The sequence below is a fragment of the Talpa occidentalis genome, unplaced genomic scaffold, assembly GCF_014898055.3.
Source record: "Talpa occidentalis isolate TD23 unplaced genomic scaffold, MPIMG_talOcc4v2.1 talOcc4.16, whole genome shotgun sequence".
Classification (NCBI taxonomy): Eukaryota; Metazoa; Chordata; class Mammalia; order Eulipotyphla; family Talpidae; genus Talpa; species Talpa occidentalis.
In genome coordinates this window covers 4,212,137-4,233,590 of record NW_023601653.1, presented here as the reverse complement: position 1 = coordinate 4,233,590, position 21,454 = coordinate 4,212,137, and the positions used below count along the sequence as shown (strand labels likewise).

General features: G+C 46.8%; 1 protein-coding gene across 6 annotated transcripts in view; it reads left to right on the top strand.

Moving 5' to 3' along the window:
• The window catches only part of TNRC6B (trinucleotide repeat containing adaptor 6B), a 212,866-nt gene that overhangs the window by 133,628 nt on the left and 57,784 nt on the right, over positions 1–21,454 (top strand). For 5 of the 6 annotated variants that reach the window (XM_054696023.1, XM_037513513.2, XM_037513516.2 and 2 more), the window contains one exon: positions 17,087–17,174. In XM_054696023.1, coding sequence (XP_054551998.1) covers positions 17,087–17,174 — 88 coding nt within the window. Of the gene's footprint in view, positions 1–1,517; positions 1,688–17,086; positions 17,175–21,454 lie in introns of those variants that run through there. The other variant, XM_037513514.2, reaches the window with a different exon arrangement.

Below are 21,454 nucleotides of genomic sequence, written 5' to 3'. Positions count from 1 at the left end.
TGGAGTGGTGTGTGTTTCACACCTGTTTGTTACCCACAGCCTCAGCGCTTAACACACATTAGGTGTGGGGATTGCACTGTAAGCTGCAGCAGCAGCCGCTGCTACCACCACCCTTGTGCTGAGTTCTGTTAGGTGCTTCCCACCCATCATCATACGTTGTGTGACACCCATTTTACAGGACAGAGATTGACTCAGCGGCCGGCTGGTGTGCCCATGTCCCTGCTGGTGGTGCCTGGGGTCTGAGATATGTGCTGCTGAATCGTCAGACACAGACGTCCACGCTGTGCATTTTCTTTCTTTCTTTTTTTTTTTTTTTTTTGTGTGAGACCCTCGCTGGTGGCCAGCCTCACAGCACAGCGTTCAACCGCTGCGCCACCAGGGGAGGCCCTGTGCATTTTCTTTCTACCTGACTGGTAAGGGGAGGCCTTGATGGAGGAGTAGGCTTGCCCTTGTGGACTGTGCTGTACATGGGGTGTGAGGGGTGAAACAAAGAACTCTGAAGAAGCTGTTGGATTCAGAGGGTCCTGAAACAAAGAAATACAGAAGAAGCACAGACCCTTGTTAATGGATTGCCCAGACTGATGGGATAGAGAAGCCTATTCTCTGCCAGTGGGGGGGGGGGGGGGGGGATTCCTCTTGAGAGCTTAAGAGAAACTTATATATTTTCTGAGAAAAACATGATGTTTACACATAGCTATAATAAGGTTATCTGTTAAAGATTACAGTTCTCCAAAATTTTCCTCAGGCTACCTAAGTAGAAATTAAAGAGAAAAGTGTGCATTTAGAGACTTGAATATCAACTTAAATGCAGGTAGGCCTTCCTGCATCTGCTCCTGGAGAGTTAAACACTGCTGTTTAGCTTAGTTGTTACCAAAAGGCGGTACATAAATCACATTTTAAGTTTTGAGCCATTTTCCCACTGGTGTGTAATTTTAGTTGAAGAACTGGGTCACATAAGTTCACAAGTTAGCTTTACTCTGTAGTTGGTTACTTATTAACATTAAGCAAGCTTATCTTTCAGAAATATACATTTCCTTCAAGGTGATTCAGTTATTATCACTCAGCTTGCTTTATTTAAATGACAACCGCTGGTGCTAAGAATGTAACTTTCTGTTTGGGCTCTTCTGAAATTAGAGCGGGAGGGCCTCCTCCATGGCGCAGCGGGTTGAGCGCAGCGCTGTGAAGCTGTCCACAGCCTCTGCAGCGCCGGTTCGATTCCCAGCCCGCCAGGGAGATGCCCACATGGCAGGGCAGACCTCTCCTGCCTTGTCTGTTGCTCCTCTCAGCAGTGTACTTCGGTCCTTCTGCCTGTTCTTCTCCCTGCTCTGTCTCTGGTGAATTCTCTCACCCTCCCATGCCTCTGGCCTGTACCCCAGTGCTTGTATAAATAAATAAAATCTTAAAAAAAAAAAAAAGAAATTAGAGCAGGAGAGACAAAGTGCAGAAGTGGGGTCTGCTATCACCTGTGGAATCCGGGGTTCAGACTTGATTTCCCTCCCTACCCATTCTCTCAATAGACAACTCGAATAGCAGCTTCCCAGAGGCTCTCCCGAGTCAGAACCACGGAAGAGTCACGCGGGGCATCTAACAGACGCGGATGCGGTGTGACCACCCAAGAGGTCCAGACCACCCCCCTTTGTTTCTGACATGAAATGCTTGATGTTTTCTTGGGCGCAGACCTGGGAAGGTACGCGAGAATCCTTTTCCTTCATGGCCTGCATTGTGGCAAGACTGCCTGGCCTGGCCTGTCTCATCAGCGGGACATGCACCGCCCGACCCGAGCTCAGAGGAGACCCAGGTGTATTCAGGTGTATTGTGTTTGAATCTACTTCTGTTTTATTTTTTAAGTTTGAGCAGTGTTTATAAAGATTTCCGTGCAGATCATTTAGTCCCATTTCTTATGTGTGCAAGTGGGGGGAGAGAGGGCTTGACGGTGACAGCTCTCGCTTAAGGCACATACTCCCCCAATCGCTTCCCCTGTATCGGTGGGGAGACCTCCAGACCTCTCCACTGGGAGTGAGCACACAGGGATCTGAACCTCAGATGGAGGTGCCCGTGTCAACATCTTCCGAGGCCAGGCCCTGGGCACCTCCAGACGCTTGGCTGTGCTGGCCGCAGCGTATGCTAGCCCCTGGATATTCCTGCCGCCCGTGTGTCACTTGGATTGCTTTAAAATTGCCTTTTTTTTTTTTAATTTATTTTATTTTATTTTTTTTATAGAGGCATGTTTTATTTATTTATTTGTTTGTTTGTTTGTTTGTTTGTTTTGTTTATACATGCACTGGGTACAGTCAGAAGTGCGGGAGGGTGAGAGAATTCACCAGAGCCAGAGCGGGGAGCAGAGCAGGCAGAAGGACCGAAGTACACTGCTGAGGGGAGCAGCGGGCGGCAGGAGAGGTCTGCGCGCCATGTGGGACCCTCCTCCGGTGGCCGGGGAGCAGCCGGGGATCGAACCGGCGCTGCAGAGGCCGCGGGCAGCTTCGCAACCCAGCGCTCAACCACTGCGCCACCGGGGAGGCCCTAAAATTGCCTTTTAATGCAGTTTCAACTTCCTGTAATTTTGGCGTTGGATTGTTAACAATTTTACGGATTTCAAAGGTCAGGTATTAATATTTATTCTTTTTTTTTTTTTTTTAAGATTTTTTATTTATATATTTATTTATTTATGCAAGCACTGGGTACAGTCAGAGGTGCGGGAGGGTGAGAGAATTCACCAGAGCCAGAGCGGAGAGTAGAACAGAGAGAGTGATGAAGTACACTGTTGAGGGGAGCAGCGGGCGGCAAGAGAGGTCTGCGCGCCATGTGGGACCCTCCTCCGGTGGCCGGGGAGCAGCCGGGGATTGAACCGGCACTGCAGAGGCTGCGGGCAGCCTCGCAACCCAGCTCTCAACCACTGCGCCACCAGGGAGGCCCTTAATATTTATTCTTTTAATATAGCACTTGCGTGGGATCGCACATGGGAGCAGCCTAAAAGGGGGAGGGACAACATAAAACGAAAAGCCCCTCAGCATTTGTGAAGGCAGCAGCCCCGCTATTGACTGTCACTCAGCGCCAGCCTTCTCCTGAAGCTCACGCCTCGTCTTGTGGGCTCTGGTCATCAGTGTTTTCTTTCTGTCTTCATCACCTGTGTGCAGTGAACAGCCCTAAAGCCCTGCCTGGGCACCTGTCCCTTGTTGCTTCTCTCTCTGCTGCTGAAAGCTAAGGGTGCTGAGTGTCTCTGGCTTTTATGTTTGTCTGGCTCTTAAGGTTTAAACACAGTTTTTAGTGGTTCTGGGATATAAATGTTAGAGAATGTGCCTTAGCCCTCATGGTGATGCTGCTCCTTAGCCTGTTGGGATATTTGTAAAACTCTACTCCTAATTTCAGGCTGTGTTTAGGAGCCTGGCAGTCTAATTACAGTGTATGGGCAATCACTTCCCAGGAGTAAATGTGAGCTCGTATTAACAAAGATTTATTCACCAAATCCTGGCTAGTTAAAACCAAAGGGGTCCTTTGATCTTGCAAAAGCTTAGTTTAAGGCAAGCAAGGCCACAGAATGGTTGAAAAACTAGCAGATTTTATTTAGAATTCCAACATAAATGCACCCGAAAGGTGTTACCAGTTGAATGAGACCTCAGAAGAAAATTCCATGAGGAAGCCATGGTTTACAGCGACCCAGGACGCTGGGCAATGAAATGTAAGGAAAGGCCCAAAACGCCAGGGCCCTAACTCACCAAGCTTTCTTTTATAGGAGGTATCGTGGCATTTAAAAAATGAAACATGGGGCCTCCCCGGTGGCGCAGTGGTTGAGCGCTGGGTTGCGAAGCTGCCCGTGGCCTCTGCTGCACCAGTTCAATCCCCGGCTGCTCCCCGGCCACCGGAGGAGGGCCCCACATGGCGCGCAGATCTCTCCTGCCGCCCGCTGCTCCCCTCAGCAGTGTACTTCGGCCCTCCTGCCTGCTCTGCTCCCCGCTCTGGCTCTGGTGAATTCTCTCGCCCTCCAGCGCTTCTGACTGTACCCAATGTTTGTATAAACAAACAAACAAATAAATAAATAAAAACATGCCTCTATTAAAAAAAAACAATAAAAAATGAAACATGACACGCATCATGGGGAAGTTACCCATGCAGAAGCTCCAACCTAGACTTGGCATCCCAGGAAACAGCCTGCGCAGCCTGGGTGAAGCTTCACCTGCTAAGGAGACCTCACTTCTGCTGGTGTATCTGTCAGTCAGGGCTGTGCCAGAAACACAGACCATTTCCATGGAGGAAAGAGGCCTTTCCTTTTTCTTTCTCCTTTTCATTCTAGCCTCTTACTCTTACTGCAGGATGTTACTTACTGTATGTTAATACAGTAAACCGCTTGTATCTGAAGTGTTCCGTGTACCCTCGATTTTTAGCTATTCATACCACATGCATCCTTTATCCCCCAGAGGGTCTTTGTACCCATTTGTCAGTTCTGCTCCCCAGCAGCCCTTGGCCCTCCATAGCCCCAAGTGACCACTGCTCAGCTTGGTGTCTGGTTAGTTTGCATTCTCTAGAATTCTGTGCCCATGGGACGGTCAGTACTTCCTCCACTCAGCATGTTGATATTGAGGTTTATCATGTTGAGTGTGTCAGCCACTCACACCTCTGATTGCCGGGCAGTGCTTCTTCATAGTCTGTTCCACGGTTTGTCTTCTCACCTGCTGATGCGCTCTGGAGTAGTTTCTGGTTTTCAGCTATTAACAAAGAAAGCTGCAGCGAATAGTCATTTAAATATCTTGCTGTCAGACATGGGCTTTCTTTTCTCTAGGGTAGACCTAGAGACATGGGCTCATAATGGCTGGGCCATGTGGTCAGGTATATGTTTAGCTTTTGAAGAAACTGCCCGTTGCATCATCTACATTTCCACTACGAGTGACTTCCAGCGGCCAAAAGTTGGCACTGTCAGCCCTTGCTGTTGTGGACTTCCTGAAAAGTATGCATGTGGCAGCACCTCACTGTGGCTTTCTCTGTTCTTAATGACTGATGATGGCGAGCATCTTTTTGTGTGCTTAATTGCCATTTTTACATCTTGTTTCAAATCCTTTGCCCTTTTGAAAAATGGAGTTTGTTTTCTTACTGAGTTTTGAGAATTCTTTATATATCTGAACACATTTTTATGTGATTTGCGAATCACTAGTCTTTGGCTCTTTTCATTCTATTAATGTTATCTTTTGAAGAACAAAATTTCTCAATTTCAATAAGTCTGATTTCTCAATCCATTCTTTATGAATTATGCTTTTGGTGGTATTTCTGAGAAATAATTTAACTAAACCAGGGTCACAAAGGCTTTCTCCTATGTTTTCTTAGTTAGGTCTGTGGTCCTTTTTGCGTTGTTTATAGAGTGCAAGCAGTGGATGGAGAGTCTTTTTTTTTTTTCCAGATACGTACCTATTAGTTGTTCCGCACACCATCTGCTGAAAAGACTCCTTTCTGCATGGAATTGTCTTTGCACTGCAACTTTTTTGAAATTCAGTTGTCCACCTGTGTCAGTTCACTACCGAAGTCTGTTCTGTCCTGTTGAACATTTATCTTGGTGCCAATACCAAACTGTCCCGGGTTCTGTGTCATTATAATAAGGTTGAATGTCAGGTAATGTGAGTCCTCCAACCTTGTTCTTTTTAAAAAAGTTCACTTTTTAAAAGATTCATTTTTTATTATTTATGTATATAGTAGCTGGGGTACAGGCCAGAGGTGTGGGGGGTGAGAGGATTCACCAGAGACAGAGTGGGGAACAGAACAGGCAGACTGACTGAGATACACTGCTGAGGGGAGCAGCGGTGAAGTCAGGAGAGGTCTGCGCCATGCGGGTTGCTCCCTGGCGGGTTGCTCCATGCTGCCGGGGATCAAGCTGATGCTGCAGTGGCTGCAGGGCAGCCTCATAGGTTGCATCTCAACCCCTTGCGCCACCAGGGAGGCCCTGTGTCCTTATGAATTTTAAAAGGAACATGTCAATTTCTGTTAAAAACCACCCTGGGATTTTTTTTTTTAAGATTTATTTATTTATTTATACGAACAAGCACTGGTATAGTCAGAAGCGTGGGACGGTGAGCGAATTCACCAGAGCGGGGAACAGAACAGGCAGACTGACGAAGTACACTGCTGAGGGGAGCAGTGGGCGCAGCAGGGGAGGTTTGCGCGCCATGTGGGACCCTCCTCTGGTGGCCGGGGAGCAGCCGGGGATCGAACCGGCACTGCAGAGGCTGCGGGCAGCTTCGCAGCCCAGTGCTGAACCGCTGAGCCACCAGGGGAGGCCCCACCCTGGGATTTTGATAAGGGTTGTTTTGAATCTATAATTTTGGAACAATTGACATCTTGACTTACTGAGTCTTCCAGTCCATGAACACAGTACAACTCAACACTTATTTAATAAGTCTTTTAAGTTTTTCTCTCAACAGTGCTTTATAGTCTTCAGTGTATGGGAAAAATACTTCATAAGCTTTGGTGCTGTTGTTATTTTTCTGATTGTTTGTTGCTAGTATATAGAAGTAAAATTGATTTTGTATATTGACTTTACATTTTCCGAGAAGAAAGGGTTTTAATTTTCTTTCTTTTTTCTTTTTAAAGATAAATTTATTTATTTCTACATGCACTGGGTACAGTCAGAAGCACGGGAGGGTGAGAGAATTCACCAGAGCCAGAGCGGGGAGCAGAGCAGGCAGAAGGACCGAAGTACACTGCTGAGGGGAGCAGTGGGCGGCAGGAGAGGTCTGCATGCCATGTGGGACCCTCCTCTGGTGGCCGGGGAGCAGCCGGGGATCGAACCGGTGTTGCAGAGGCTGCAGGCAGCTTCGCAACCCAGTGCTCAACCGCTACGCCGCCAGGGAGGCCCAAAGGTTTTAATTTTCCAAGAAGAAAAGGGCTCACAACCATTAGAAAATCTTGGGGGGAGGGCCTCCCCTGGTGGCCCAGCGGTTGAGCGCTGGGCTGCGGGGCTGCCTGCAGCCTCTGCAGCGCCGATTTCTTCCCCGGCTGCTGGCAAGGGTCCCACAAAAAAAAAAAGGTCTTGGGGGGAAATCGGAGAGACAGCTGTTACTGTTGGTGAAATTGGGAGTGCGGGCTGCCCCAGGAAGCAGTGCTCTCAGCTGCAGCATGGCTCGAGCACTCCCCGAGGCTGTGGTGCAAGTGGCAGGCCCTGCCCACTGCCACCCATTGCACCCTGCAGCTGTGTTCAAAGAACCATTGGTTCTCCTTTCCTGCCTTCAGATCTCAAGTGGGTGCTTTTCTCTGGCAGTGTCTGATGGAGACATAGGAACCTGGGAAATGTAGTTCCAGGCCTTTTCCTGCAGTGCAGGTTGACCGATGATCTGGCACAGAAGGCGCTAATAGAGAGATGTGTGAGATCCTGCATTCAGTCGCAGAGACATGGCTTCACCGTGCTGTGGAAGAGGGATGTTGGGAGGAAGTGGCCATTACCTGGGACAGGGAAGCGGCAGGTCTGTTGTGTTTGGAGCTGCCTTGCCCAATGATTGGATGAATGGAGACCAGCTGGAACACGTTAGGGGTAGTGGCCCAGTGCTAAAGGGATAGAAAACCAGGTCACATGCAGAATGGCTGAAGGAACTGGGACTACCTCAGGGATACGTGACAGGTGGCTGCACAGAGAAGATTGTTCTGTGCAGATTGGAAAGGCAGGCTTTGTACCCTGGGCAGGTGCTCTGAGGAGACCATTTTCCAGGCATATGAGGACTTCCTGCACAGCAGCACGAAGATTGAATCGAAGAGCTTGCTGGGCTTCCTGGAAGAGTGTGGAAGGCACAAGATTGATTTCAAGCCATAAGGTCCTGAGACATCATTCTAACCCCGCAGAGAAAAAACCCTCTATCACTGGTTACAACTTAATGCTGTGTGGGATTTACGAAAGTGAAAACAAGTTCTTTTTAATGTATAACCTTACTTTATTTGCTGTGAAAAAAGCTTGTCCCTTGCATTGCCTCAAAGTACGGACGTGGGAAATCAGCAAGAAGCCAGCACCAGAGCCCCTGCGTGAAAGGGCTTCCTGCCACAGTCCCTGGATTCTGAAGCGCACGCTCTTTTTACATGCTGACATCTCTAAAATCCACGCACAATTGATGGCACCCTTTAGCTATTGATGCCTTACACTTGCTGTCATCCAGGGTTTTTTTGCATGCACAGACCTGGTCCTAACTATCCCTGGTGTCATCATGTCAGCAGTATTCAGTGCGTAATTGGGACAACGTGAGTTGCTTAATAGCCTTTCGTATATCTTCCTAAAGATTAATCTGGAATGGGCCTCCCTGGTGGCGCAGCGGTTGAGCGCTGGGTAGCGAAGCTGCCTGCAGCCTCTGCAGCCGGTTCGATCCCCGGCTGCTCCCCGGCCACCGGAGGAGGGTCCCACATGGCGAGCAGACCTCTCCTGCCGCCCGCTGCTCCCCTCAGCAGTGTCCTTCGGTCCTTCTGCCTGCTCTGCTCCCCGCTCTGGCTCTGGTGAATTCTCTCACCCTCCCGCGCTTCTGACTGTACCCAGTGCATGTATAAACCAACCAAACAAACAAATAATAAATAAATAAATAAGACATGCCTCTAGAAAATTAAAAAAAAAAAAAGATTAATCTGGAATGAAACACAGATGGGAATAACAGGGCATGAGCTTGATATTATTGCAGTTCATATTTAGCCATGGAGAAATGACTATAGTTCCATATTTTCTTGGAAAGAAACAACCAAGTGGCTCCTATCTGTGCTATGACTCAAAGGCAGGTGCAGGGGCCAGCACTGGTCAGGGATGCAGAGTCATAGGTCCCAGCCTTGCTAAGTAAGTGTCTATTAAACGGCCTTGGTAGAAAAGCCCCATTAGAGTGTAAGAAGCACTGCATTATACACCCTCCTATAGGAAGACACCCCCCATGTGAAGGTTGCTGTGTTCGGTTTTGTTGCTAATACTCTGAAGCCTTGCCTGCCCCACTGCGTGATGCAGCTCAAGGCTGGAGAAGCTACTTTATGCCTCTACGTTCCTGAACATGCATTTCACTCAGTTTTTCTAGGTTTGATAATATTACTGTTTTCTTCCTATGAGCCACCTGGTTGGTGTTAGAAAGATTTTATGCCCCAGTGCTGTTTGGCCTTGTCTACTCGTTTAATATTGTGTGCAAATTACATTAGCATCCCATTAAATTCCTTCAGTCAGATGCAACAAATGAAAAAATGTTAAGAACAAATCCTGCACAGATATTTTGGAGTACCCTACTATGTAATTTCCTCTGCCTGAATGGCTATATTCCAACATGCTCTCTCTTTGGGTGCATTTTTAATTAAAAACTCTCTAAATGGATACTTCAGACACTTTTGCTTAGCTCTTCATTGCACTTCTTTTGTTCATTTTTCTCTCCTGAGATATGCACATGGTATTATTAATTCTTAATTGGTTATGATTGTTAATGGCTTTCTGTCTAGTTATTTTCTTACTGTTTTGTACATATCCAAGATTACTATTTGCCTCTTAAGGAAAGGAATGTCTAAACTAGTCACGTTTATTTGATGTGGTTTGGAAAGCTCTATGTAAATGTGTGGTGGACAGAGTTCTTATGGTGTAAACAGTAGAATTCGGGTTCACGGGTGCCATGGGTTTATTAAATGATGACATTGTGACACAGACCTGAAGGAACCACACTTCTGGGTGGAGGACACCCATGGGAGCTTACTCCTCTTCCTGCAGTACCACAGCACCTCCCTGAGAGGAAGGTGCCCCAGTAAAGTCACACACTAGCATACCTTATTGGCAGAACATCAGTCACACCTTGATCTCTAGTTTATTGTAAGAGAATCTGGGAACTAGAGCAAAGGGGCTGGAATCGGTGCTGACTGAGCCGCTGCCCAGCCCCACCACAGTCACTTCGCTCCTGCACTGTCACATCACTGATGCGCTCATAAAGGGAGGATGCTGTGAATTATGTGATGATTGGACTTAATGTGTATCTAATGTGCTTAAGACAGGAACCTTAGTTGATAAACCTAGAGCAATTTGAACATGTTAGGGTGAAATGTAGTTTCTAGAAATGCATTTTTGTGAAGGTCAGGACAAAGTGATGGCTAAGAGTTCCATTGACCCATCTATGACTTTCATGAAGAGTACTTTTAACAGGGCTTCCCTGGTGGCGCAGCGGTTGAGCACTGGGTTGCGAAGCTGCCCGCAGCCTCTGCAGTGCTGATTCGATCCCCGGCCACCGGGCGAGGGTCCCACATGGTGCGCAGACCTCTCCTGCCGCCCGCAGCTCCCCTCAGCAGTGTACTTCGTCAGTCTGCCTGTTCTGCTTTCCGCTCTGGCTCTGGTGAATTCTCTCAACCTCCCGCGCCTCTTGACTGTACCCAGTGCTTGTATGAATAAATAAATAAATCTTAAAAAAAAAAAACAAAAACCATGATTCATAATGTGTGCTCTAATCACTACATCTTAATTTATTTAAAAAAGAGAATATTTTTAACAGATAAAAATTGAATTCGTGTTTAAGGCTTTTTTGATTAAAATTTTATTGAAATAATTGTTCATTCAGAAGCAGTTTTAAAAACAACTAAAACAGCAGTTTTAAGAACAAGTCTATGCGTTGGTAACCATTTATGCCGACAGGTTCTGGCAGCCCACCCCAAGGTGTGTTTAGGGAAGCTCCCCGATTTTCCTTAGGTTTCCCCAGAGGGACCATGTGGGCCTGTGTGTATGTCACCGCCGTTAGGCACAGACCCAGCTTATCATCACCAGATCATGAGAGTAACCCTTTTTTATTAGCATACCTGCCCACCCGTCCCCCTATAGCTCCTAACCACCACCTGTCACTCCTGCAATGCTGTGTAGTAGAGTCACACAGAATGCAGCCTGTGTGATTGGCTTTTGTTGCTCAGCCAGATTGTCCAGGGAGCCAGCCAGGTGGTTGATGCATTAATTGTCGGCTCCTCTTGCAGTGTGAGTTGCTTCTGGACGGTTTCCTGTGTTGGGGCTGTCGTGCCTGTTCAGGTCAGCCTACCACATGTGTATGGAGTTGGTTAGGAACTGACCACTGCTCACTGACCACAGGGCATAGAAGAGCTGGGCCGCCATCATCCAGACCTCAGAGCAGTAAAGGTACTCTTTGCATCTGGGACATTTTCCTGTCAAGATGAGTCCTGCCTGTTCTCTGAACAGAAGTTCTTGTTTCGCTGCAGCCCCCGTGGCCGTGGTTGCTGCTCTGAGGTGTGAGGCGGTGGGCCACCTCCGCTGCTGGTTCCGGCAGAGCAGGCAAGGGCTCCTGAACCTAACTATTTAGGAGATTCCAGTTAGTGGGAAGAAGTTGCTGTCTTCCTGGGGTTCTCACAGACCATGAATTCGTATGTCCAAGGTGCAAAGCACCAAAGGTACTGCAGGCTGTGTTCAGAGTACCCAGAGTGCAGGTGGAGAGGGAGGGCAGGGCACGGACGCCGGCTCCTGCCTGAAGACGTGAGAGTGGTTTAAAAAGGTAGAACAAGCACTTCCCAGGGCCAGAAGCACTGCGTCTTGCTGCTGAGTGCTGGCTTCTAGCTCAGTGTGGCAGTGCGTCACCACTGAATGAATGATGTAGAGGGAAGCTTCTAACAAATAGGTCGCTCGGTCCTTTGGGTGTGCGTGTCCGCTGTCCCCAAGCACAGGAAACTCTGGTAGAGGCCCAGACTCATACCAAGCACAGCCCAGGCTCGGGGCCTGCCCTGAGCATTCTTCTCCCAGGCTGCCCCTCGCCTCTCAGGTGACGCTCCATTGGGGTCTCTGCCCTCAAAGTCACTCTCATGTCCCTTTCCCAGCTTGCTTGTCCTCGTGACATTCACAGTGACGTCTCTGCATGGGTGCTTGGTCTGCCTAGACCCTCAGCCCTCTGAGGGCTGCACCGTCTTCGTGCCCCACCGGCTTAGACCAGTGCCTGGCCCAGAATCGGGACCCACCCTCTGCTTGTTTAGTGATTTGACCCGTCGTTTTGAGCACATGTTCCCTGGACGGGTTGAGCAGCCCCGGCCCTTGTTTAATTGCACGTGTGGTGACACGTTCGTGGTGTTTGTGCTCAGGACCCAGGTGGCCAGCTCCCCTGCAAGGCACATGCCACATGCTCGCCTCCCTTTCCCCGTAGCCTGCGGGTGCTCTGGGGAGGCATCGCGGCCCCAGTGAGGAGATTTTAAAGCATCAGTTTGTGTTCACACTAGTCCTGGTCTGACTGTTCAGCTGTGAGCAGGTGTGTCGGCTAACTCGATGGGTGCAGTCACTCTAAGTCCCTGTGACCTCTCTGACTCATCACTTTCCCCCATTCCTCTGCTCCCGCCTCCATGTCGTTCCTTTACCATATCCTCTACCTGGAATGCTCTCCCAGAAACCCACCTGCCCCTTGCTTTGGTGGGTCTCCCTCCTGAGGCCACCTTGTTAGGGGGCGTACGGTCAAGCCTTGTCTCCTACGGGTTCCTGTCGCTACCTGGACAGACATAGGCTCTTCTATGTTCTGCTGTATGTCTCGTGTGGCTCTGCCTGTTTCCCCACCGGAATGTCGGCCCACCGAGAGCCTGGACTTGCTCCTGTTTCTGTGGATCCTCAGCACCTAGAAATATGCCTGGCTCATGTCAGGCACCTGGTAAATGTTTATTCGAGGAAGGCACCAGTTCCGGGGCATCTGGGTAGCGGAGAGGTGAGGCAGAGGGGCCTGGACAGGGCAGCCACCCCAGGGGTTATTTCACGGGCTCGGAGGCTGTGGTGATGGTGGCATCCACTGTGGGACTTGTGGAGGGCCAGGCAGGCAACAAAGTACTGGTGTGGGGTGTACGGAAAAGTGAGTTCTTTGGAATTGGAGTTGTCAAGAAAGTTTATTGAAGCTGATGGCTGTTGAGCCAGGACTTGCCAACAGAGAAAGATGGAGCAGCGTAGAGGGGCATGATATGTACGTCAGGTCTGATGAGTGGGTGAGGAAGCTGTGCAGGTAGGGACTGTACTGTGGGTGGCCAAGAATGCCAGCGCTAGGGAGGGGTCGTCAGGTGTCACAGCTTAGAACCCCCACATGATCCGCATCCTCGGAGACACGTGACGCAGCAGGTTTTCTGGATGCTTGTGTCCTTGCTGTCCACCCCCTCGTCATGTCTGCAGAACAGGAGGCTTGCTCAGCCTCAGCTCAAGTGACCCAGCTTTTAAAAATCACTTCTACTTCTTTCAACTGACAGTTACTTGTTGAAGAAAAGGGAAGAAACACATTGTTGTATCTTCACCTCAGACATGCTTCAGGGTCGTTTTGCTTTGTACACTCTGGATTTATTCTGGATCTGTTTGCACTTGATCTGGCTGTGCGTTTAGGGTTGGGGGAGAACGGGGGTGATACCCCCCCACCCTGCTTCCAGATGTAGAGACACTTGATGGTTACCTAGGACCTACCTCATCACCTGCATTTGTACCTGCTGGTTGAATGGGGATTTGGATTCTGCTGTGTAAATAGCTCATGTTTTACAGTGTAGACCTAAGTGCCGGAACTTAGATCAGGGGTTCTCAACACTGGATACATTAGAACCACTCTGGGGGGAGCTTAAAAGAATCCCCAGAGATTCCTCTCTAATGGATTGGGAAGCTGCCTGGGTAATGGTTTTGTTGATGTTTGTTTTGGGAACTTTGCTTTTGTTTTTTGGAAACAATCTGGAACTTGCAGAAAAATTGCAAGTATGATTTGTTTAAATCTGCACTGATCTGTTCTGCCACGTACCCTTCAGCCCTGCTCACTCAACAGCAGGCCCAATCATGGCCTTTATAGCTAAAGGATTTGCATTGGGCTGTGTGGTATCTCTTTAGTCTCCTTCCATTCCTCGGATGTTTATGATGTTGTCACTTTTGAAGACTGCAGACCAGTTATTTTGTAAAGTGGCCCTTGGTTGGGGTTGTCTGATGTTCCTCATGATGATATCTTGGTGATACAAATTTGAATGAAGGTGATACAAATCCGAAGGGACTTGTAGCTTGCAGCACCTCTCTAGAACGTGCAACTTGCCTGTTCCATTACAGAAGATCACGGGTGTTATTTAATTCAGGTCATGTCTGCCAGGCTTCTTGGTGTAATTATTTTTTTCTCTTTTATAAAAATCAGTAAATTTTATGGGGAGGTGCCTTAAAACTGTGAAGATTCCTTTGACTTTTTCAATATATTAGTTTCTCTGTGTGGACCTGTTTTCTTATTTCATACAATGGTTTACAGTCTCCTCTGTCATTATTTTTATGCACATGTTGTCCCAGATGTAGCTTGGTGGCGCCCTTCTGACTGGCCTCCCTGACCAAGGAGTGCTGCCATCTTTTGGTTGAGGGTGCCCTTGCTTCTTGGCCACAAGCATTTCAGACTTGTGTTAATACTTTCCCTGCCTTACCCGAAACTAGCTTTTCCAAAGAACTTTGGTTCTCTTAGTGAAGAATATTTGGAAGCCAAAATCTGAGTTCAGGATGTATTCCTAGCTATCTGAATGTTGCTTATTCCCTAGCCCTGTCAGTAAGGAATCAGAGGAGAGAGAGCGAGGGAGCAAGAACACTCTCGCAAGCGCGTGCACTAGCACACAAAGTCATAGCTGTGTTTGCCATTCAGTGTGTTGTAAACCATGAATTCATTCTAATTACTGATTCTGAACCAATTCCACAGTCTTCCTTTGAATTTCTTCCCTTTCAATGTGGGTAATTCCTTCTTTCATCAGTGAGAAACCTGTCATCATCCTTAATCCTCTGTTTGATCGATCCCCATATATGTGACCAATCTCCTGTCACTGCCACCCTAGACTGCTCCCCTGTGTGGGTGCCCTCTGCACCCTGCTGGGGCTCTAGCTCAGGCCAGGGTTTTTTCAAAGTTACCCAGTTGATACTAGGGTACAGCTAAGACAGAGTCCACATGAGTTGGAAGAGAGGTGAACCTCACACTTTTTGATTAGTTAATAAGTGAATATCTTGGCCTTGGTCAGTTTTGGTCTGGGAAAATAAATTCTTCCAAAGTAAGGGAAATGTAAAGAGAGCACTCATTCTGCCCATTTACACAGTAAAAGATGAGGGTGAAAGCACTGCCTGTCTCCTGGAAAGCTTTGAAAAATATTTGTTTTGGAAATAAAGCTGCTTATAGTGAACACGAATTTCAGGCCCTTTCCCTGAATTACCTGTTTATAGGGAAAAAAATTTGAAAAGATTAGTTGTTTCTTTTTTTAAGAATGTCTCATTAAAGACTTACTGCTTTTTGTTTACATTGCATTTTCAAATAAACTTTTGACTTAGATTCCTAATTTGTGACTTAATGCTCTTTAAAAGCATCTGAACATTTAAGCAGGAGACGCCCCACGGTGGTCACTCTTTCTGGTCAGTTTTGCTTTAAGATATGGAAACTGAGTTACAGGAACTGGGTCATGAGGAAGCAAGAGGCCCCAGGAGCCAAATATAACAGCCGCTGTGGCCAGCCTCCCATAGATGGTCAACAGCCTGCTTGCCAGTGTTCAGAAATACGTTTTCTTACAGTTTTGTAGACTGTGAATTGTGCACGTTGGTCTTTTCTGTGCTTACACCCAGAGGTTCAGAAGGAGAAAGGACTTACTGTGAATATGGCCTTTTGTGAACATGGAAAAGGTGTCATGTAGGTAAAACCCTTATTTCACATGTAGTTCTTGTTTTCTACCAATAACAGCATCTGTGACCTGCTGGCATGTCCCTCCACAGTGGGCCTCAGTCCCTTTTGTGCAGACCAAGTGATTTCTGTCCCCTCAATTGTAGTCCTCCAGGAACTATCTTTGTGATTTTTTTTTCTCTTCACCACGTCTGCACACATTTACTTAATATTTTTCTTAGTTTCTCCAACTCTTAACTTTTTTTTCTAAATGATGCTTGTGAAACCTTGGATTTGATGTGCTGGATCACCTAAAGTCACAGGTGCCCCAGGCAGTATCTGCCCAGTATTTTGGGGACCTGGAAACTGTTCTCTGCCTTTCCTTCCAATTTTGAAATTCAGTGAGCGCTACCTTTGGGGTTTCCTGCCTTGAGCTTTGAAGTCACACCAGCGGGGGCGCAGGCTTTTTTCTCCCAGTTGATAAGTAGAATGAAAATTATTAGCTTTCTGTATCTATTACATTAGAACATGAGAATATATATTTGAATGTGTATTAGGATATTAAATATCACACATTAAAGTAACTTTTCAAATGTGAATCATCATCCTGATTTCTTAAGACTCAGCACATTTCTTCAACTAGAATGCTTATTGTGTATCATTTTTATTCTAATAAAGGGAACAAAACCTGATCATCTTAACTCACATGTGCAGGAAGCTGTGACTGTGGATTCGCCCAACAGGGAATATGTGGATTTATAGGACACTTAATACCTGCCTTGAAAACACAAATAGAAAGCATGTAAAACATACATTATTAATAATGTAGAGGAAAAATAGGGAATAAAGAGCATAAAGGTTTTATGCTCACCACTCTGAAGATGTTATGGAAAGATACCCAAATTATGACAAATACCTGTGTGTCATAATTAGATTAATGTGCCCTTTATTATTTGTGAGGAATATTGCCAGAAACTAACTGGATATTGTCATGTATTCAAATCAGGCTCTTTGTTGAGTTGGAAATCTATTAATCGTGTGTGTGTGTTTTTCTATTAGGAAGGGATTATAAAACACCCTTTAATGGGCTTTTTTTTTTTTAAAGATTTATACAAGAACTGGGGTCAGAGGCGCGAGAGGGTGAGAGAATTCACCAGAGACAGAGTGGGGAGCAGAACAGGCAGACAGACCAAAGACATTGCTGAGGGGAGCAGCGGGTGAGGCAGGAGAGGTCTGCCGTGCCATGTGGGTTTCTCCCTGGCTGGCCGGGAATCGAACCCTTGCTACAGAGGCTGCGGACAGCTTCACAGCACGGCGCTCAACCCACTGCACCACCGGGGAGGTCCCCATCATGGGCTTTTTTGAAACCAAACTTGATGTCATATTTTGCAGAATGTGGTGGGTTTTTGCATCCTCATAGTTCAAGTAAAATACCTGTTCTGCTCACAGAGAGGAAATGTTGCTTACACACCATCTGTATGCCTTTGATTTGGTACATAAATAGGATGTGAATAACTTTTTGTGTAACGTTCTTTTTACAGAGAGAAGGAGCAAGAAAGGGAAGAACAGTTAATGGAAGACAAGAAAAGGAAGAAAGAGGATAAAAAGAAAAAAGAAGCCACTCAGAAGGTGTGTTTACTCACTTATATCTGTCTTTACAGCCACCGAGCATCTAGAATAAGTGACTGCCCCAGCTTGAATAGCTGATCACTTAGTAATGCTGTTACTTAAAAATTTCTAAGATTTAAAAGGGGAGAATATTAAAGACTTGCATTTGTTACCATGGAAGTATAAAAGATAAATAATGCTCAACCAATTACATGAAAATAGCACTAAACAATATTGAGGCAAGAGAATTACCACACTTTAAACTCCTGTCGTCTTTCCTTATTTGTATCATAATTAAGCTTCATTTTCTTAAGCTTTAGAATAGTTTTTCAGCCTTTGCACTGATGTCCTTTTGGTCCTGTACGTGAGTCTGCCTTTTGATCATTCCACAAAGGACCCTTCCTTCAAGAGGGTGTGATGGGTCTGCTCAGGGCTTAGGGAGAGATGCCATCACACACCCTTGGGGGTTTGCTAAGGGAGGAAAAGGGTGTTGAAATAGAGCAGCGGCAGGACTGACTGCTATCAACTGTCCAGTCTTAGCTGAGGCATTTGTCTGACAGGCTGTCAGGAGCAGGGATTGGTCAGACCTGGGCTCTGTCCCTTCGCTGCAAAGCACACTCTCCACCTGGGCCCCTCTGATCTGATTTCCTGCCTCCCCTGTCTTTCAGCATCAGCCCCACCTCAAGTGGGCTCTGGCTTTGGCCTTTTCACAGGCAAAGTGATTTGCTCTAGTTCTTCCTACCACTCCCCAGCAGTCGCAACGCAAGGCTTCACTGTTAGGTTTGGGGCCCCCAGTATGGTGCCAGGTTAGATTAGCTTCAGGGGCTGGTGGAAACTGTTACAAGGCAGTTGACTCAAGGCAGTTGAATAGGAACCACAGGGTGTAAGGGATACAGTGTTTTACAGAATTTAGTTTTCTGAATTATTAGAATAGATTGTTTGCATGCCAGCATAAAAGGCAGTACTGGAAATGGTTTCTGAAGTGAGTCGCAGAGATCCTGCCATGTTAACATGTGGAATGTAATAGCGCTTTGCTTCATGACTTAATTAAAAGGTAGTTTTCAGCTCTAATGGACCTCTGGAATCTTTAAGACTTTGTCTGCTTTCAGTTGTGTTTCTCTTTCTGTTAGCAGTGGTGTTCCCACCGTCACATCTTTGTGTTGTCAGGATACCTGCTTCTAATAAGCTACTCCTAATCGGAGCTTGTTAGGATTGTCTGAAGTAACAGTGGAGAGCGGAGTAAACATGCTGATTGTGACTCAGAGGCTTGTATCATGCTTCCTTTTGGGTTCGCAGCTGCATCCCATGTTAGTGAGGCCCCACCATGCAGCCAGGCCCAGGTGTAGGAGTGTCCACCCGGCCCTGCGCACGCTGACCTGCAGCTGGGGCAACAGGAGGGGACCTCAGCAGAGGCTTTCCTTCCTTTAGGGCCTTTGCATTTCATCTGCTAAATTGGTACCAAAATTGGATTTTGCTGTCCCTGGGAATGGCTTCTTAATAGACTAGACACCAGGGAACTGAGCAAAGGCTGGTAGCAGGAGGATGCCAAAGAGAGGGATTGTTTAAGCAGGATGCAGCCCACCATTGTTCTCCACATCGATAACGCTGCTTTCTTAAACTGATACCCAGAAATGGTTAATGAACTATGCATCTCTAAACTTTGATTATGAATTCTGCTGGTAGGAAAATGATTTAAAATAAAAGATGGGGGCCTCCCCGGTGGCGCAGCGGTTGAGCGCTGGGTTGCGAAGCTGCCCGCGGCCTCTGCGGCACCGGTTCGATCCCCGGCTGCTCCCCGGTCACAGGAGGAGGGTCCCACATGGCGCGCAGACCTCTCCTGCCGCCCGCTGCTCCCCTCAGCAGTGTACTTCGGTCCTTCTGCCTGCTCTGCTCCCCACTCTGGCTCTGGTGAATTCTCTCACCCTCCCGCGCTTCTGACTGTACCCAGTGCATGTATAAACAAAACGAACAAACAAACAAATAAATAAATAAATAAAACATGCCTCTATTAAAAAAAAAAAAAAATTAAAAAAAAAATAAAATAAAATAAAAGATGGGAGATGGGCAGGGGGTGAGTGAGGACTGAACTGGGACTACTTCTGCAGAGCATGAAGTTTTTACAGCTGGACAGCCTCCACTGTGTGCTTGCGTCTGCTTCAGGAACTAGTTAAGGAGGTGACGCAAAAAGGAAAATCACCATAACTAGATTTTATCGTGGCTAATTATGAGCAATAAAAAAATGCAGTCATTTTGTTCAAGAATATTCTAGATTGGGTGATGCCAGATCTAGATGGGCACATTGGGCCCCCTGAGTAATTTCCACAGCTAGAGTCTGGTTCAGCAGTTTCAAGGAGCGAGCACGAAGCTGATCGTGTTATCGTCTGAGCGGTTCCCAACCTTTCTGTAGAGACAAAACCTCACCTAGAATGTATAAAATGTGCTGGGATGCAAAGAATCATAGAGAATGTGCCAGAGTGTCTGTTGTGCCCCATTCATCCTTCAGTCAGCAAACACTGTGGTGCCCGAGTGTTTCCACCTCTTTCCCACTGCCCACCCCATCACTTTAGAACCATCTGTGTGTCTGTCTGCCCCATTAGCCTACCTGCAGTTCTCGCGAGGATTTACTCACATTTGTGTCTCCAGTAACTAGGACAGCGCCTGGTGCCATAGAGTCACTCAAAAATGAGTTTGCTTAATGAGTGAATGGTCAAGAATGAGTGATGGCAATGTAATTTGCTTGGAGAATTGACTTACTAGAGGCTAAATTGAATTATTTCCATGTAGAAATGAGACATGAGCTTTTCACATCATGTTCAAAGGTGGTGAAAGTTTGCTCCTTCCAGAGCCGTCAGTGAGTAACTGGGTCAGGTGTCACACCAGCTCTGCACAGGGTGGGAGCAGCTTCTTTAATGGAACCCAGTCTGAGACACATTTGACATTATTTGGGGTTGTTGCTTCAACTGGGGAAGGCATTGACTTCCTGTTTAACTGAATGGCATTAACAAAATGGCATTCTAGGAAATACTTAAAATGCTGTAAGATTTAAATTGCCTTAAGGAATGGCCACAGGTTGGTTCATTCTTGGATGGATGGACTTGTAGAAAACATCTGCATTGAATGCACTGTCTGTCACAGATGAAGAACAAGAATTCGCTTGCCTTTTAATACAAGAATATAAGAGACACTGGAGGTTTAGCTGACTCCCTGTCTGACAGTGGGGTGCTGCGGTCCTTGGGGAGAGGGCTGGGTCAGCCACAGACGAGCCCTCCAATGATGAGTGTGTTTTCAGGAACTTATAGTATGATGATGAGCCAGAATAATCAGACTTCTTTTCTATATGAGTATTTTAATCATGAAAGTCAGAGAATCAATATAAAAATGCTGTGGAAGGTGGGAAAAGGAAGCCAAACCACCCCATGATCTTTAAGTAACCTGATGTTGCCCCAGCTGCGATTCCGGCGCCTTTCCTCCTGGGTGCTTTCTGAGGCACCACTTTTGGCAGCCTTTCCACTCCAGGACTTGTGTGACTCGGCGCCCTCCTCACCTTCCTGCCTCACTAGCAGCAGCAGTTTTCCACGCTGTTCCTAATCATCATTTCCAGACTCAAAACTCATTATATTCAGCCTGTCCAAATTGTTAGGCTAATCACATCCCTAGTTGTATTAGTTACTATATAAAGAAATGCTCTTAACAAAGCAATCTTGATTTGTTCTGAATGTACATACTTCAGTCATTGCTCTGGTTCATGCTGGTATATATGAACTTCGATAACTGCAAACATTTATTGAGCATTAGCTTAGGATCTCTGATTTAATCCTTGTAACAACTCTTAGTGGGGAGATACTATACTTCTCTCCATTCAACAGATGGAAAACTGAGATCCCTTGGCCAGGAAGTGGCAGGCTTGAGTTTGAATGCCTCCTTTCTGCCATGGCCTCTGACAGCAGACCCCTGATCTTTTGCTTTCTTAACTCGAGACCAGTTGTTTGAGTCCGTCCTCAGTGTGGGGAATCTTCTGTGTCTGTGGCTAATTTAGTTTCTGGGCGACATCCATTTGCTTTTCTCTGGTCATGGCATCAAAATGGCAAACAAGTCTTTCTGGTGCAGGGCCCTCATTATTCAGGGAGCAGATGCTTTTTGTTGTAATTTTAGTGTCCTTCATAATGATGGTCATGTAAGTTAAAGCTGAACATATGGCTCTCGTCGTGCAGTTTCTCTCTCTGGATGTTCACCATGCCTGTGTATCTCTGACAGCTAGAGTTACTTGAATTACAGATTTAAAGTAGACCTACAACACTGAA